The sequence below is a fragment of the Mytilus edulis genome, chromosome 6 (assembly GCF_963676685.1).
Source record: "Mytilus edulis chromosome 6, xbMytEdul2.2, whole genome shotgun sequence".
NCBI classification, from domain to species: Eukaryota; Metazoa; Mollusca; class Bivalvia; order Mytilida; family Mytilidae; genus Mytilus; species Mytilus edulis.
The window spans coordinates 11,063,282-11,081,625 of NC_092349.1; the positions used below are offsets into that span (position 1 = coordinate 11,063,282).

The 18,344-nt window shown below is 33.0% G+C and overlaps 2 protein-coding genes across 2 annotated transcripts in view; both read left to right on the forward strand.

The window, feature by feature from the left end:
• On the forward strand, positions 1 to 8,590 carry LOC139527100 (uncharacterized). Its single transcript, XM_071322370.1, has 7 exons — positions 1 to 699; positions 3,067 to 3,279; positions 3,755 to 3,893; positions 5,076 to 5,242; positions 5,776 to 6,098; positions 7,240 to 7,455; positions 8,279 to 8,590. The coding sequence occupies exons 1-7, from the start codon at positions 18 to 20 to the stop codon at positions 8,588 to 8,590; spliced, it is 2,052 nt and encodes a 683-aa protein (XP_071178471.1). The 5' UTR covers positions 1 to 17.
• LOC139527099 (uncharacterized) overlaps positions 8,287 to 18,344 on the forward strand; it is a 23,478-nt gene continuing 13,420 nt past the window's right edge. The window contains exons 1-4 of the mRNA XM_071322369.1: positions 8,287 to 8,660; positions 12,418 to 12,645; positions 14,065 to 14,776; positions 15,806 to 16,023. Coding sequence (XP_071178470.1) covers positions 12,523 to 12,645; positions 14,065 to 14,776; positions 15,806 to 16,023 — 1,053 coding nt within the window. The 5' untranslated portion in view covers positions 8,287 to 8,660; positions 12,418 to 12,522. The remainder of the gene's footprint in view (positions 8,661 to 12,417; positions 12,646 to 14,064; positions 14,777 to 15,805; positions 16,024 to 18,344) is intronic.

Sequence of the window (18,344 nt, forward strand, 5' to 3'; positions counted from 1 at the left end):
CGTCTGTTGGCATAAAGATGGACGTCAGTTATGGTCATTTAACTGTTAAATCAAGCAATATTACAAACTGCTCAACAGCAGCTTATGTCCCTTTCGGAATAACATCAAAGGCTGCAGGAAACCTGACCCTTCATAGTTGTCGGATTTCAAATTGTTCAAACGGTGTCAAATATTCAATGGGTAATGTCTGGAATATAAATAGTGTTGATATAAAATATAACATTTTTTCTAATATTACAAACAATGCATTGTCGGTCAATTTTCCGTCAAATGATTACAATAATCGATATATAGGTCATGTAGATATAGGTTTCAATACTTTCTACAATACTTGTCACATTTATCTGAAAACATGGAACAACGCAAACTTAAGTTTTCATGATAATACAATTGAATATGGCAACTGTGAAGGTCTTGGAAAATGTTATCTTGAAGCATATGCAAAAGGAAACAAAGAGACCAAAGGACGAATGTTCAACATATCTACAAATATATTTAAAGATTTGGTGAGTGACTGCATTGTTGATCTGGTTTCAAGTGATAGTGCTGGATTTTTCGAAGGTGTTTTCTACTTTAACCAGTTTTTGACCACAGAAACTACTGTTGGAACAATAACATTAGACTCAAAGTGTTTCAATTTTTCTCACAACATATTCGACAATCCAATGTCACCTTATGACATATACGTGAAGAAGAAAGGTATGTTATCAATGAGAGATGTTGATTGATAAATATTTATTAGGTAAATTTTAAAACTAAGATAACCATGGAAGTAAAGCGAAAAATATTTATATGCAAAGCATATATGGAAACATTAAACATACATTAATTATATATTATAATCAAGAAAATCCTTCCCCGTACTACTTTGGAATAATTTTCAATTACCCTATCCTTATCTATCGGCGGTTTTCTATAATTAAAAATTCGTAAGGGTTCCGCGGAACCCAGTGTCTCGCCTTCTTTTGCTGTTATCTATGTTTTCAGTTGAATGTAGGATCGTTATGTATCGCCTTTGCGACTTTTGTCGCAGGCTCAACAAAAATGGGAAAAAAATTATTGAAAGTTTACTTCTAGAAACTATCTTTTGATTGTAAGAAACTTCTGTCCAAGTTTGGTAAAATCCAGATGGTTTATGAATCTAATAAATGTTTAAAAACTTTAACTGCAGACTGTATGTAACTAACTTAACTATAAGAAAAACTAGGTTCATTTATAAGTAATATACAGAAAAACAAGAAATAAATGTTTACAAAATTAAAGTACGGATAAACAGGAATATTATTTTTTACAAAATTTTCTTCTGGATACTATCTTATGATCATAAACGAGCTTCTGTCCAAGTTTTGTACAAATCCAGGATAGTTTGAGAAAGTTATTAAAATGTTTAAAACTTTAACCACAGAGTGAATGTAATGATAACTAGCAGAAAAAAACCTAAGTCCATTTATAAGTAAAATACGGATAAACAGGATTTTCTTTTACCAAATTTACTTCTGGATACTATCTTATGATCATAAACAAGCTTCTTTCCAAGTTTGGTAGAAATCTAGAATAGTTTAAGAAATTTATTAAAATTTCAAAAACTTTAACAACAGAGTGAGTATTTTTGGACGCCGCCGACGACGAAGACGACGACGCCAAAGACGGAATGTAGGATCGCTATGTCTCGCTTTTGCGACAAAAGTTGCAGGCTCGACAAAAAGCCTCTAAATTTTATTTAGACTTTAGATTTCATAAATTTGTTGAGTTCTATTTTCTTTATCTATGTATTTGATTTTATCTTCCATGTTTTAATTCTAGTTCTACCCTTATGATGAGGCTAAGTTTAACAAAACACTCCGCCTGACAACACTTAACTATCGGTATCATTTATGAGCATTGCTATCATATTGTTTAACAGTCTCTTTTGTATTTTGAATAACGACTCTCGTGTTAGAATAACATAGAGAAAATAAAAAGATATGGAGTAAATGTACATGGGACAAAATTGCACACAATACATAGAAAAAAAAATAACAATGAACAGGGCTTTCATTCCTGTTCTTCATCTTGACAGTTGATGTAGGGTCTTCAACAGAGATTGAATCATTCATACACTACAACAAGGTCAATGCGGCCCCTAGCGTCGACGTAGGCGGTATTATTGATAAAAATAAACCACAGTTCACCTTCTTGCTCCCTATCCGCCTCGAAGTGCCAACTTGTGCGATGCTTGTGTATGACAGTTCTCCAGTCGAAAGCACCAGAGATACAGAAATAGTGGAGAAATTTTGAAAGACATCGATCGCCGCTCAAATATGCTTTGAAGTTACACATTTCGGGAGCGGTCAATGAATTACATAATTTATAATTACGGGAGAGGTTTTTAGTGCATCTGCATTTCCAAAAGAAAATAATGTTTCTTTAGTCATGCTCGAGTTCCAAAATATCTGAAAGTCGAGAACCTTATACTAACGTTGAAGTAAAACTAAACCCGGAAAGGTAATTAACGCTATGCATAAGGGATACACAATCCTTATTTCAACGAATTCGAAACAGGAAATGTGTAGTATGTATTTATTAAATCAATAGAAAAGGATTTAGTACAAATCTACAACTCAGATGTCAACAATAGGGGTACAGCAGTCAACATTGTGTTTTAATCTTAATCACTATTAAAAATAATAAATATGTAACAAAGAATGGATAGAAAAAAAGGCATTAACAGAAAACACAGAAATTGGTACTAAAACTATTTATTGATTTATTTTTGTACATAAAAAAATTGCAAAAGCCATAGTCGAAACTGGCACCAGTTTCAATTTGATCATCAGGGGGAAATGAAATTGGGGAAAAGAACCCACAACGTCAGCCTTAAAGATTAAATGAAGTTGCAACATGCAAACTGGTTTTAGTACTGACCATTGTATGCATTGTGTCATAAGAAATGTTTCCAAAGTAATAAATGGACTACGCAAAAGTACTTAGTTTTGCACAGAAAAAGGTTTTTTTTTATATTTTAGAATTTGTTTTAAATTTTTTGCCTTTGTAGTATCAAACTGACCATTTTTTTCCTATTTTTAGCACCTACCTCTGTAAATGCCTCTAACAACTGGTGGGGAAACGCCAATACCGATCAAGCATACGAAAGAATATTTGATTTTCATCGTGATAATTCTCTGTTACTGGTAAATATTACTTCGATTTTGACTGACAGAAACATTGATTGTTCTGGTGTTGATAACTGCAGCTCCAATGGTGAATGTGTGAGTCCAAACAAATGTAGATGTTTCTCTGGTAAGTATACTGAAGCATTAACATTCATATTTTTGTAATCGGACATCTAGGACAAACGGATTACCAAACTTCAAACCATGGACAATCTGTACACTAGGAGTAATTAGATATAGGAAGATGTGGTGTGAGTGCCAATGACTAGGAGTAATACATTGTTTGTCTTTTATCTTGTTTAGCCTTGGCTTTGTCAATTTATTTTTCATCTATGAGTTTGAATGTCCCTCTTTTACGATTTTACAAACTAAATTTTCTAGTAAACTTAAAATTACAACAAAAATGGCAACAACGTCTGCTATAAACAAAATCTGATGGTTACTGGCTATTTTGATCTCTATTAAGAATTCAAAATTTTACGATAGCAAGCCTTTAAAAACGAAGATTTTTTTCCTTGGTAATGTATGTTTTCGTTTCTTTTGCTAGGGATAACTCCGTTAAATATTTGTTCATTATATACACGTTTGAGTCTTTTTGGTAGGTTATGCTGGTAAATTGTGCTCAGGATATGACTGTTCAGGGGTTCATAATTGCTACAGGAATGGACGTTGTGTTGGACCCAACTTATGCGATTGTAACCCTGGATGGAGCGGACAGCGGTGTATCGATGCGTTGTGCAGGTATTTTTTTTTATCTAAAACATCAAATTTCTGTACTTTCTTCTTTCTACAAAATGAACTAATCGGCAGCTTTCATGTTTTCGCTTATCAGATTGGCATTTACAAACGCGATGAGTGGCAATAGTAGAGTCTGGTCTTATATTCGAAAGGTGTAAAATACAGCAAGTTTTACTTGCACAGTCTACAAAATCGTATCGGAGTATGTACTTCAAATCATTAGCGTTTTTCTACAATATTTGTATTTAATCCATTTGCTTTCAATGCCGAACACAAAGTTTGACGTAATTCAGAATTTACAAGATGTATCTCTTTATGCTTATAGATGTCTGTGTTATAACATCTAGTCCCAATATTTTACATTTCAAAATGACTACCACCCATTTGAAAAAATATAATTTTAAACATGTTAAATATTTAATAGATTTCTGTTTTAAAAAACACCACAGGTCAATTTAAACTGCAAATTGTGTGACGACAATTTAACTAACATGGCTCAGTTTAGAATAACTTGACATAAATATCATAGTGGCGGGCATTTACATCGTAATATGTTATATATCAGGGGCAAAAGATATCAAAGGAACATTCAAACTCGTAGATCGAAAAACTAAAGACTAACATTACTAAGCAACACGAGTTCCCCCCAAAACTGTGGGAATTCACATATGCTCCTTAAGGGTAAGCAGATCCTGCTTCACATGTGGCTACCTTTGGGTTGCCCATGTCATTGCAAACCCGGTCTAATTCAGAAGTTCATATTCGTGAAAAGGGAACGGGATTGCAGTTACGACATGATGAACATATCCGATATCGTCTGTGAAACGAATATTACATAACGGACTACCAACTCGTGATGGCGTCCGTTAAATTTACGAAGGTATTCACAATTTGACTTAATAGATTTGGCTTATTATATATTCATAAAATTTTTGAAAAATATTAACTTTGACCTGTTGACCAAAAACTCAAAATTGCAAACTATTTGAACCAACCAATTTAAAGTAATTGTTTCATTGGAAAGATAGAATGTATTACAAAGACTAGTTTTGTTCATTGAGAAGTTTGATTTGTTTTACTTAAAGTATGTGGCTTAAACGTTAAGCTGGTTTTTAAAGAGTTAACTCACTAAGGTGTTCTGTTCTTCGTTAAATATTGTATGTATATATACATCCTTATTTATAGTAATGTGAACAACTGTAGTGATCATGGTTTCTGTATTCGACCTGATAGTTGTACGTGTGCTTCTGCATTCACCGGTGAAAACTGTAGTTTGTGTATACCATTACATTGGGGCAACAACTGTGATCCTTGTCCAAATTGTCGGAATGGGGAGTGTAATATAAATACAGGTATTAGTTTCAGTAATTTTACTCAATAAAATATTTGCATCAAATGTGATAAATAAAATTGGGAAAGGAAATGGAAAATGTGCCAAAGCGACAACAACCCGACCATAAAGCAGACAACAGCCGATCGCGAAGGCCACCAATGGGTCTTCAATGTAGCGAGAAATTCACGCATCCGGAGGCGTCCTTCAGCTGGCCCCTTAAAATATGTATATACTAGTTCAGTGATAATGGACGTCATACTAAACTCCGAATTATACACAAGAAACCTAAATTAGAAATCATACAAGATTGCGGCGGGGTTAAACATGTAAGGTAGTTGTAATGACGTTAAACAACTTGTGTTTGCAACCACATTTCATTTTACAGTTTTTTTCTTTCGTTTGAACTGGTCCTTGAATAACGGAAATAGTATGTTGGTTCTATATTACGTTGGTTCTATTTGTACATATAAATATGTATAACGGAAATTTTGCACATTGTCGTATATGATTTATAAATACATTTATCCTAGGTGTTTTCAATTATGTATACAGGAACTTGTGATTGTTTTGGAGCACAGTGGACCGGAAGTTTCTGTGATATTTGTAGTGAAACGTTCTATGGTCCGGACTGTCTACCGTTGCTCACAGTGTTGAACATTATACCGAATCAGGGCCTTGACAGAGGAGGAAATGACGTACATGTATGGGGGCACAATTTTCCACAGTCAGATACATATAAATGTAAATTTGACACAGACGTTGTAAATGGTGAATGGGTTGCCTCGATCCACGTGGTATGTTCTGCTCCAAAACATGCAGAAGGGATTGTAAGTCTCGATATTTCTCCGGATGGGATAGAGTTCAGCAACAATAAGGTATCTCTACGTAGATTATAAAATTACATTTATAATTTATTTTAATCTGCTATTATTCATGCATTAAATTTAAACTTTAACAATGTATTTTTTTTAAATCTCACATCAACTAAATGCATTTTTTTCTATTTAAAATGGTGCTTATGTTAAATTTTCCAAGTTTTCAGGTTACATTGTAACCAACAGCAGTTACCCCGTTATAATCGTTTGAGGTTCTTTAAATCTGATTGGAGACTCAGACATGCGAGCGAGATTATAAGTTATCTACGTTCATATCCGTGGATATGGATATTTTTAACACCCTGAAGTATCCAAGTACACCATGAGGCGCAACCGAAGGGTGTATAGAGTACTGAAGGGTGTTAAAATATCAATATCTACGGCTATTAACGTCGATAACGAATTTATCCCCGGTCTTTGTCTAAATCTGGCGATTTTTAGAGGAATTCGACCACAAAGTTTAACTTGAAAGTAACGTTTTTTATTTTTATTTTCTAAATATCTTTTATTGAAGTTTTGGATTTTGACATATTTTTAACTGGATGTAGGGTACTACCTTTGGTAGAGCCCTACAAGTAGACCACTATAAGACGTTTTAAATCTAAAGACAGAGAAATTGAAATGGGTCGAATTGGTCGCTCAAAGTTGTTAGAGTTACATCATAGACGGTGTGACGTCAACGTGGATCATTTGCATAGCTGGGTTAGTAGTCTCATTCATTGACAATGTGGCAGAATAGTGCTGCATTTACTAAAAGGAGTGCAAACAATTGACAGAATAAGATAAAATCTAATTATACAGACATCATGGATATTCTACAGAATTCGATATTTCACAAGGAACAACCATGGAACTAAGGAAAACGCGCATGAATTACCCCGATGTTATGTGTAGCAACATCCGGGGATATGGGTTAGCAACACTCAGGGGCTATGGGTTTTGTAACTACGTGCGTTAACCAATCAAAATCCTATAATATACTAAGCCGGAGATAATTAGTTTTAATTATTTGCCTATTTAATATCTATTTGCATTCATTCAGCGTTTATTTCATATATATGGAAAGATATATATGAAAGTTTTGTGAATATGCAAGACTGATTTTATTGCTGTTATATTTATATTCTTCTTTTTTCTATAGGTTAAATATTTATATTTTGCAACGTGTCCACCAAGCTCATGTGGACGAGATGTTTCGCCTCCACGTGGTCAGTGTTTGTTTGGGAGTTGTTCGTGCAACCTTCCGTGGACAGGTGAAAATTGTACAATTGAACTACTAGCACCTGAAATTATTGCGCCTCCTCCACAAACCATAAACGAATCGGCTATGTACGACTTCCAACTACAGTTAGCACGGGTATGAAGTCTTAAGTGGATTAAATCTTGTCATTTTTTCATTATTTTTCATAATCGATTTATGATATTTGAACTTCTGTTAGCCTACCTTGTAGCATAGAATTGGCTCATTGTTAAAGTTCGTTTCAACAGCTGTAGTTGTATACCTAAGTTTTTTGGTCCTTAAAGGAATTTTATTTCATGTTCAATAATCCGAAACAAGTTATATTTTATCGTCAAATTCAATCACATTAGTTGCCCTTTTACCTTGTGTATTAATTGAGTTGTTGAGTATACAATCAGACAGCAAGCTTGCGACAACAAAACAGTTTTCAACAATAAAGAGATTTCATGAAGCCCTAAATTATCCAGAACCATTTAGTTGTATCATAATAAAGTTAATAGTAACATCGCAAATCTGCCGTTAACACAATATTCTTAAAGTTACGACAAATTCTTTTAGGACATATTACCATCTATGAACCGGAACAAAAGGTCTGACAAATTGAAAAAGAATAAAGCAATAGAAAATAAATTCGTTATCTATTTTTTCATGATAAATAGGCAAAAATTTTATGTTGTATTTTTAAGTTTTGAGGAAAAAAATAAAGTATTTTTCAATTCATAAAAAACTAGGAGGACAAAAAACATGTGTAGAGAGCGCGTTTGACGTTGATACTATTTCGTGCAAACTTGCCACTATTGTCAACATTCTTATTTGTTTAATACCAAAAGTATTAGAAGAATGTCTGCATACCTTTACATAGGTTGAAAATCCCCATTTTAGTCAAACTATAAAGACAGGAAATGTCACTATTTCAATGATTTATAATCTGTATTTTCAGGGGAGTTTACCAGTAACTTGGTCACTCATGGATCATCCTAGAAATATGATAATAGATGAACGAACTGGACGACTGTTGTGGTCAAATGTTATAGGAAGACTATTAGCTTATACAGTCATCGTAGAGGCAACAAATGTTGTCGGTAAACATAGTATTGAATGGACGATAAATGTACCTGTTTCCTATTTTGTTAACCTGGTATCTTTAGATCCAGATGGAATTCTACCTAGACCAATGCAAATAGACATTTTTGGAGCGGTTGAATTCAGTGATTTAATTGCACCGAGGCCCGTTCCAATCAAACTTATGTAAGTTCAATTAGAAGGTAAATTTATTGTTGACATGAAAATGTATCTTAAAACAGAAACGGTAAGATACCAAAGTGATTTTCAAACTCATAAGCTGGTGAAAAACTGGCAACACAATGGCCATAAATGAAAATCGGCTAAACAGTCAAAACACATCAGACTAAGAAACCCGCAAAACAACTTCGAGTTATTTTTTCGTTTGTTATTGCTGATGTTGTCAGGCTGTTATATGTTTTTGTCTCAACAGTTTGATTCAAACGCCGTTGATATGTTACATGGAGACAAAACGCGCATCTGACGTTAAACATTCCAAGCCTTTTGTCTTTTATCATGTTTTGATTTTATGTATCGATATAATAAAAAAAATTAAGAGCTACATGCTTCAAACGCGACCTACGAGTTGGTTGACCGATATGAAGTAACCGTTTCACAGATGATATCTTCCCTTTTCACGAATATGACCTACCGAATTAGACTATTTACCGGGTTTGTAATAACACGAGGAACACGACTGTGCCACATGTGGAGCAGGATCTGCTCACCCTTCCGGAGCACCTGAGACCCCCCCCCAGTTTTTGGTGGGGTTCGTGTTGCTTAGTCTTTAGTTTTCTATGTTGTTATTGTGTTCTAGAATTCGTATGTTTATTTTTTTCTTTTTTAGCCATGCGTTGTCAGTTTATTTTCTATATTTAAGTTTTACTGTCCCTTTGGTATCTTTAGCCCCTCTTTTCTAAAAACAATAAATACCTAAAGATAAACGTTGACGGAGGGATTTGGAACTTAAGCCTATTAATAATATCATAAGTCAACGGGGAGTTTTAAAAAGTTTGTTTTAAATCACAACACCATACCACTGCCTGTATACTGATCTGATCAGATGATATGAAGATTCCACCACCGCGGTATCGAGGCAGTGGTTATAAATACCAATAACACTTTATAAATTCAGTGCGTCCATCCATTTTATTGTTTTGGCGCCATTGATAATTGTTATGCAGATGATGCGTATACATGTTACAGTGAATTTGTATAATCAGTGATTATGTAGAATCCCTGAAATTTTCAGGGATTATGTAGAATCACTGGTTAGTTCAGGGATTATATATAATCACTAAAAATTTCAGGGATTATGTATAATCACTAGAAAAAACGTCAGGGATTTTGCATAATAACTGAAACGAAGAATCAGTTTCATTTATAAAGAAAATGATTAAAATTAAATAAATTATTCTACAGAATCATGTAAAAACATCATACCACAAAAATTGTAAAATGTTAAGCCCAATATATTAAAATGATAACCAAAATATACTAAAATGTGAGGCACTATAAACAATATTTGAAAATGTCAAGCACAATATTTAAAAAACAATCATTTAATTTTACAAAATAAATTTGGATGGTATCGATTTTTGCACGCTTGTCCTGCTTTTCTACATCCACATCTATTGGATTCACATCTGTTTTTACAACAACATGCACATTTAAACTTAAAAAAACCTTGTCCTTCTCATATTGAATCAGATTTTACGGCACGTTTAAGGGAAATAAAGTTTTCAGTACACTCATCTAAAGATACCAAAAAAAGGGAACCAGCAACCTCGAACTGGTTTCTTGCATATGATCTGAGTATATGATACCATGTTTTGTAACCAAGCGATATCCTTTTTCAGTCTTTTGTTGAACAATTGACATTATGTTTTTTTTGGGTCTCCTTTTCCTCTGCCAACATGTGGAATTGGTATCAGAACATTACAAACAATGTCGGCCTCCTCTACAATTAAGTTTTTCTGTACACTTAGTTCTCATAGTTTGAATTTCTTGTTCATTTGAACACAAAAAGCACAAAACAGATGTTTCATAACCTTCGTCATTTGTTTTACCACAAATAACATGCACAGGGCCGTAAATTGCCTGACCTGTAAGGGGAGGTAGTTGAATATCGCTGAGCGGAACGGAGAGGCAAAAATATTTGGATCTATTCTATGCAGAAAATGAAATTTTTTCAAGCCTTTTCACTGTATGCAATGTACCTCCCAGAATTCATCACTAGTTACATTTTTGTTATATTTCAATAAATAAGCGCCTGGATATATTGAAAATAGTTATAAACCAGAGTAAGATTACGCGTGCCGGTAAAGTAAGATTTTTTTACTTTTTATCCTGCTTTCTTCACAAGTATTTTTACTTAGTTTTAGGGAAACAATAAATTTGAAAACTTAAAATGGAAGGCCCCCTGAAGTTGAGCCTTTTTTGTGGTTAATCAGGCTTTTTAAGGCTCTTTTAGGCTGTCCCAATCGATATAATTTGACTTCGTTTCAGAGACACAGTTTCAAACCTTAAAATGAAATTGCATGTACTTACTTATTGACCATACCTTTTATTATCAAATTTAAATTATTATAACGTAACATTGTTTGTTTACACTGAAACTTTTATTCGGTTAGGCTTTGTCAAAATCTCATCTCTTTATCAATTCTATGCATTTAATATTACCAAAATTGTCACTTCTTTGTATGTGCAGCATAGTCTGACCACAAAAACTGCTTTCCGTCATTGTTGACCTGTTTCCTGTTTTAAGTTTGTAATAATTTGTCTATATTTTTTTTATGAAACAAAGGATCTTTAAATTATTGATAATCCCTGAATTCATATTAGGGAATTTGTAGAATAATTATTAAAATGTTCAGTGATGGTCGAGGTAGTTTTTGATGAAGTTGAAGTTTTTTCAACTCGAAACTTAGTAAATAATTATGTTCCCTAGGATATAATCTTTCTAATTTTGAATGCCAAATTAGAGATGTTACTCAATTTCACGGTCCACTGAACATAGAAGATGATAGTGCCGATATGGCATCCGTGTGCTATGGACACATTCTTTTTTCCACATGTTTTACTTATTTCAATGATATATGCAACTGGTATGACCCCTTACATAGTCATTTCAAAGAAAACAGTAGACAGAATTATACAGAAAGTCTCTATATATCATAGTATTATAATCGTAGCTTACATGTAGATAAACGCGAAAAATAATTGTCCTAAGGAGGTATAATAATAATCTTGCGATCCAAAAACCATACTATGGAGAACGCTCTTATTGGCTTATTTATTTTTCATTTTTGTTATCAGTCATACGATTGGTTGTAGGGAAAACGGTAGTATTTAATTTTCCCTGCATTAGGTTGGCCTTTTGTGTACCCAAGGTAGGTGAAGGAAGTCAAATTAGGAGCGCTGTGATTGGATGTAAGGGTACAATATATTTTTTATTTATCTATGAATAACTGCAGTGTGTATATTTACAATATAAACTTTAAAACCTATTGAAATATTTTTTAGAGAATTATTCGAAAAGACTTGCAAAATTTCATAAATTTGGTGCAAAATGACGGTGGGCATGGATAACATAAACAAGCTCCGTTGGAAGTTGGTCATGATACTATTTGGCTTTAATTTTTAAAACAGAGTAATAAAGTACTAACACAACATATAACTGTTTTATCCAGGTTTTTATCTTAAAAAGCGGTAAATTTTGAAAATGTTAACATTGTCGCCTATGGCAGAATAAATAGTACCGTTTTCCCTGTAGTTGTGCTTGTTTAAAACCGGAAAACCTATCTATGACCAAAAGTCAGTCTGGTGACGGAATCAATATCCGGACACCCTTTTTGTCGTTTTTCACCCAAAATAACTCAATCTGAATAATCATAAGAATGGATGACAAATGCGACTATGCATGTTACCTATAGGACAAAGAAGCATGATGATTGATTTATTGTGGAAGGAAGAAAAGCGACACATAAAATGAGGTCTTCTCGTTTAATAGTATAGATATATTATTAATTATTTTGTATACTTTTTTTTTTATTAAAGAAAGCATATCATCCAGGTTTGGAGCAAAGTACAGGAAACACGTTGTCATGGGTAATCCTAGGCATGCGTTGCGAGCCAACGTTTATTAGTTTAAAAGGTTACATAGACGATAGTCAAGCCGTATTTGTAAATGTATCAACTCTAAAAAACGTAGGAGGTTATCCAATCGGTAACATATCAACAAAGGTAATTTGAAATATTATTGTGGTACTAAATGTGAGTTTAAATGTTATAATACAAATAGCTAAAATAAGACAATTTGGATTTTGCTTGATGTAATATAAATAGCTTAGCTTGAAACTGGAAAGATAGAAGAGAAAAGTCTCAGTGGTCATAAGTCTGACATGAACTGACAACACAATGGCAAAAATAGAGTAAAACACATCGAGAAGAAAAGATATAACTCAAACACAACACTAGGAAAAGAAAATTGTTAATTTCCTCAATGTTATATATATAAAAAATATATAGCTGAGAGGTGATAGAGCAGATTGTAACCCCTAGAAAACATTGTCAGTCGCGGCGAAGCCAAGGTAGACAATGCGTTTTCGAGGGGTTCCAATCTGCTCTATCAACCTCTAAGCTATGTGCTATTTTAAATATTATATCCTATCATTAGAGTCTTTTACAGATTAATTTGATTTTTCAAAGTATTTTCTATGACGTCTTGCACGTAAATAAATAAAGGCAACAGTATTATACTGCTGTTCAAAATTCATAAATCAATAGAAAAAAAAACAAATCCGGGTTACAAACTAAAACTGAGGGAAACGTATTAAAAAATAAGAGAACTACAACACAACAGAGACACAACACCGAAATGTAACACACACAGAAACGAACTATAATGTAACTATGGCCATTTTCCTTACCTGGTACAGGGCATTTTATGAAAAAATGGTGGGTTGAACCAGGTTTTGTGGCATGCCAAACCTCCCGCTTTAATGGTAGTGTTAATTATAATATTAAAATGACAACATTACACGACAGGGTTACAATAAATAAACAGATAAATGGGAGAAAATATAGGACAGAGAAACAAACGAATAATAGCCGTCAAAAGGTAACAGGTTAAAAAATATTTTTATACGCCAGACGCATGCTACGTCCACACAAAATTATGCTCAGATGTAAAATGTTTGAAAGCAAACAACGTTAAGGGTATTATAAAAAAACAACAAAGATGTTTTATTTTTTATTCATTTTGACAGTTAAATAATAAAATCTGAGCCAAAACGTAGAACTTTAGCATTGCATTTAATTACTTGATGAAAATGCAATTCATTGTCCTTTAAACTTTCGATTTTTGATTGGTCTAGACGAGAGGGTAACATTCAAAAACATTGTCACCCTCTCAGCCATGTGATAGAGTAAATTAACACCCTCGTATCAGCCAATCAAGATATGGCATTTTAACGTGAAGTATTATAAATGATAATTTCAAATGAGGCGCCCCTATTCACCCATTGACATTATGATTGAGACTTTTGCGACTGGAGCACCATTGGTTACTGGTGCAGAATTCAAATTTGTCAATCCAAGACGAGGCTACTCAGCATTTTTACACATGTTATATCAAATTTACAATAGCCTTTTTCATTACAGGTTTACGGTATTAAAAACGTTCATGTTTTTAAATCTGAAAATAAAACAGAAGAACATTTTTTCTTGACTGAACTTCTAGCAGATGAATTAATAAGTTTTGGTCTCCAAATAAAAGATGTAAAACCAATGTCTGAAACCTTTTATATCGTGTTTTCAACCATTGAAAGAACATATGCAAGACTTCAAATTAATATTGATTTATCGATCAAAAAGCCATCACTTATCTTTGAACCATTTGCTGTTAAGGACAACACTATCCGTGGTACTCAAAACATTTTTGATGTTACAATAAAAAATGTTGGTGAGATTCCAGCAAGAGATGTGAATATTCAAATACCAAATGAATCAACAATAAGTTTAATGTCATTATCCAAGAAAGGAGAAGATGTAAATTATGCGAACAATCAGTTGCAAGATAGTTTGACTATTCCGGCTCTAAGTGAAGCAATCATGTCTCTCGCCATCACTGTTGAATCGAACACTCCGTTAGGGGAACTAAGTGGAACTATAGCTGTAAATACTAATCTGACAACGTTTAGTTTACCATACGCTATTACAATTACTTCAGAGCGACGGCTCAATTTAACTTTTGTAATCAAAGACGAATATACTTATTTTGCGACTGGAGCACCATTGGTTACTGATGCAGAAATCAAATTGGTAAATCCAAGACGAGGCTACTCAGAAACAAGATTCACATACAATAATACAGGTATTTAACTTAATTCTTGATTCTTATGTTTACTAACGCATAACTTCGTACTTTATTTGGCCTTTTTTTTATTTATTTTTATTCGAGCTTCACTGATGAGTCTTTTCAAGACGAGACGCGCATCAGGCGCAAATATTAAGTTTCAATCCTGGTATCTATGATGAGTATATAAGTGTCTAAGGAACTATTTTTAACAAACCTAACTAGCATGCGTAATACTAATTTATACCATCCTTTCCTCGGGCACATTAGCAAGGCAGTTTATGACACACGACAGATGCTCTAAAATTGTACCGTAAATCACTGGGATCTTTGAAAGTGTCAATGTAAATTGCCTTTAATTATTTTCCACAAATGTTATGGCAAAAAAATACGGATATTGTTTTATCAAAATATGACTTTGTATAAGATTTTGGAATCACGTTAATTTCAGGTCTGTGTTTCCTAATACTTAAAAGTCTTTCATAAGTGTTTCTCGTTTCTCGTTTTTTTAATAGATTAGACCGTTGGTTTTCCAGTTTGAATAGTTTTACAATAGTAATTTTTTGGGGTCCTTTATAGCTTGCTGTTCGGTCTGAGCCAAGACTCAGTGTTGAAGACCATACCTTGACCTATTATGGTTTACTTTTATAAATTGTTACTTGGATGGAGAGTTGTCTCATTGTCACGCATACCACATCTTCCTATATCTATTTGGCTATACTTTATAACATAAAAGTTGAAGTTATTGCTGTTGTTGTGTATTGGCATTCATCATGACTCCGTTAATTGAACTATTTTAGATTCTTGATTTGATTCTTATTTTATTACTTTACATTAGTTGCAATGTTTGAACACTCTCATATAAAGTATAGATCAAACTAAATAATAAACTTAATAATATCTAGATGTTGATTTATAGCAGATATTTTTTCATCTAAAAGAACAATTGTATGTATCGCACTATCTTTAGTAAAGTAATTATAAGTTTTTTTAATTGTTGTATATTTTTATGATATGTGAAAATTCTTTATTTTTATATTTTCATAGGGACTGTATCATTTGAAAACATATACGAGGACAAGTACACAGTTTACGCCAAAGCTGAAGGTCATTCTACCTACTCTGCTATAATCATTGCTACCCCCTATACAACAGTTCGAGATATATTCTTACAAAGAACAGCTGTCACATATACGTGGACAGTTACACCTACTACTGTAGAGGACAAATATGAAATAACACTGGATTCCACGTTTGAAACATTTGTACGTTAATTTAAAATATGTGTTAATTATTATTATTAATATTATGAATATAAGCTTTTTTTTAAGCTATAGATATGTTAACGCAAAAAATAACATTTATCGACTTCGCTTGAAAGAATGTCCGTCCCATTACAATGTAACTACATTTGTATGTATATTAACCATGAATAACAAATCATTCTTATTCATGGCCATTTAATCAAATCAGTAGGTATATATGCATAACCACTTCAAAAACGCTGTACCAACAGACGGCAATTATTACCACATACACGTGCATTCAGAAGTAACTTAAACATGGTAAAATCAGACTTGCGACCTTTGAATGTGTGGAGGGTATATTACGATCTGATGGCAAGTCGAAATGACCGCTTACTTAATAACACAATTCGAAACCAACTATCTTAAATTTGCTTAGAAGTCATCTGGAGCCCTCAACTGACACTAAAATCGATAATGTGATCTAATGGGTAGCCTACATATACTTTTAAAGACCAAACAAGGTTGGGATATAGTATAGATTCCTTTCGAAAAAGTTGATATTCATTTTCATATAGTTTACTTTCTGAAGGCTATAAATTCAACGATGACAGATGACATGGAAATTTGACCTTGACCTCTGATCTTCAAATTACTATAAACCGTAATAGATATGGATGCTCTTTTAATATTCGAATAATCTCTAGGGGGAATGTACCTGGGTATCCGTAACCCTTTCCATTCTAAATGTTGAATTGTCTTGAAAAATTATTGAGGTATACCCCTTTAAACTATATGTTGTATGCTGGTCATGTAAACAATTATAGATTAATAATGAGGATGGGTTCCAATGAACTATTCAGAACCAATTTATTTTGTAAATGTCCAAGTAACTTCATTTCCACATCTAAACCAGATATTTCTCGTTTTTGATATTAACAAGGGGTCATCCCAACTAACAGTCATTTAAATATTCAGGCATTTTACAATGGCTGAGATCCTACATTATAATCTACATATTTCTTGTTCGTCATATTCACGAAAAATTTAGCAAATATATTGATTAAGGTGGTACCCAACACTTTCACTAAAATTAATTTTGATCTTTTAAATTTCATAAAATTTTGACAAAGTATATATTTTGTCCCTTTGACAAAAATATAAAAATTTCAAATAATTTGAACCAACCGTTTTTTCAGAAAAATTACACTGGTTATGTAGCAGTTTGACAAATACTAATTTTGATCATCTAGAAGCTTAATATTCCCTTAACAATATAACGTAATTAAAACGTTTAGCTGATTTTACAGAGTTATCTCCCTGTATTGTTAGGTACCACCTTAAGTGAAGACATTAAGACATACGTATGATTTGAGTTTTGAGGAATTTGATATATATAAAAAAGAAAATGTGGTATGATTGCCAATGAGACAACTCTCCACAAGAGACTAAATGACATAGAAATTAACAACTATAGGTCACCGTACGGTCCTCAACAATAAACAAAGTCCATACCGCATAGTCAGCTATAACTGGCCCTCGAAATGACTATGTAAAACAATTCAAACGAGAAAACAAACGGCCTAATTTATGTACAAAAAATGAACGAAAAACATATATGTAACACATAAACAAACGACAACCACTGAATTTAAGGCTCCTGACTTCGGACAGACATACATACAGAATGCAGTGGGGTTAAACATCTTAGTTTCTTTTAAAGAATACAGCAGTGCAGTGTTAATGCATTTGTGTACTAACATAATAAATGTATTTTGTCATTATTGAACTGCCTTTCAAAAACATGGCGTGTTTGCTTGCCTATCATAATATTATGTATGATCTTACTAACAGAGTGTTTAAGAAAGAATTGATGCCAGCCATGTACTTGATGGAAATCGTCACATGGCCTAGCTCGTTATATTCGAATTTTGTCTTGAGATGTAGTATAATGCGATTCTATTTAGACAAAATCAGTAACTTACAAAACCAGAGCACAAAGCTTTGTGTGAGCTTGAGCGCTTTGACTCGTGTGACATAATTTCCAATGTGACGCTCATACAACAAGTTCATTCATGAAAATTTACGAAATTTTTTAGTATATATGTTTTATTGTATTTTGTTTTTAGACGTTCGTTTAAACATGTTTAATGCATTCATCCTTTTGGGAAATGCAATAGAATCATGAGAACAGGAAAACAGTTGTTTTGTTCAATTTCAATTTTCACACAGCAAATTAACAGTGTTTTTTCATAGGTTATACATGTGGATTCGTGCGAGGTGAAGATAAACTGCAGCTACCATAAATATGTAAATCGGTTAGCCTGTGGTAAAATAATAAC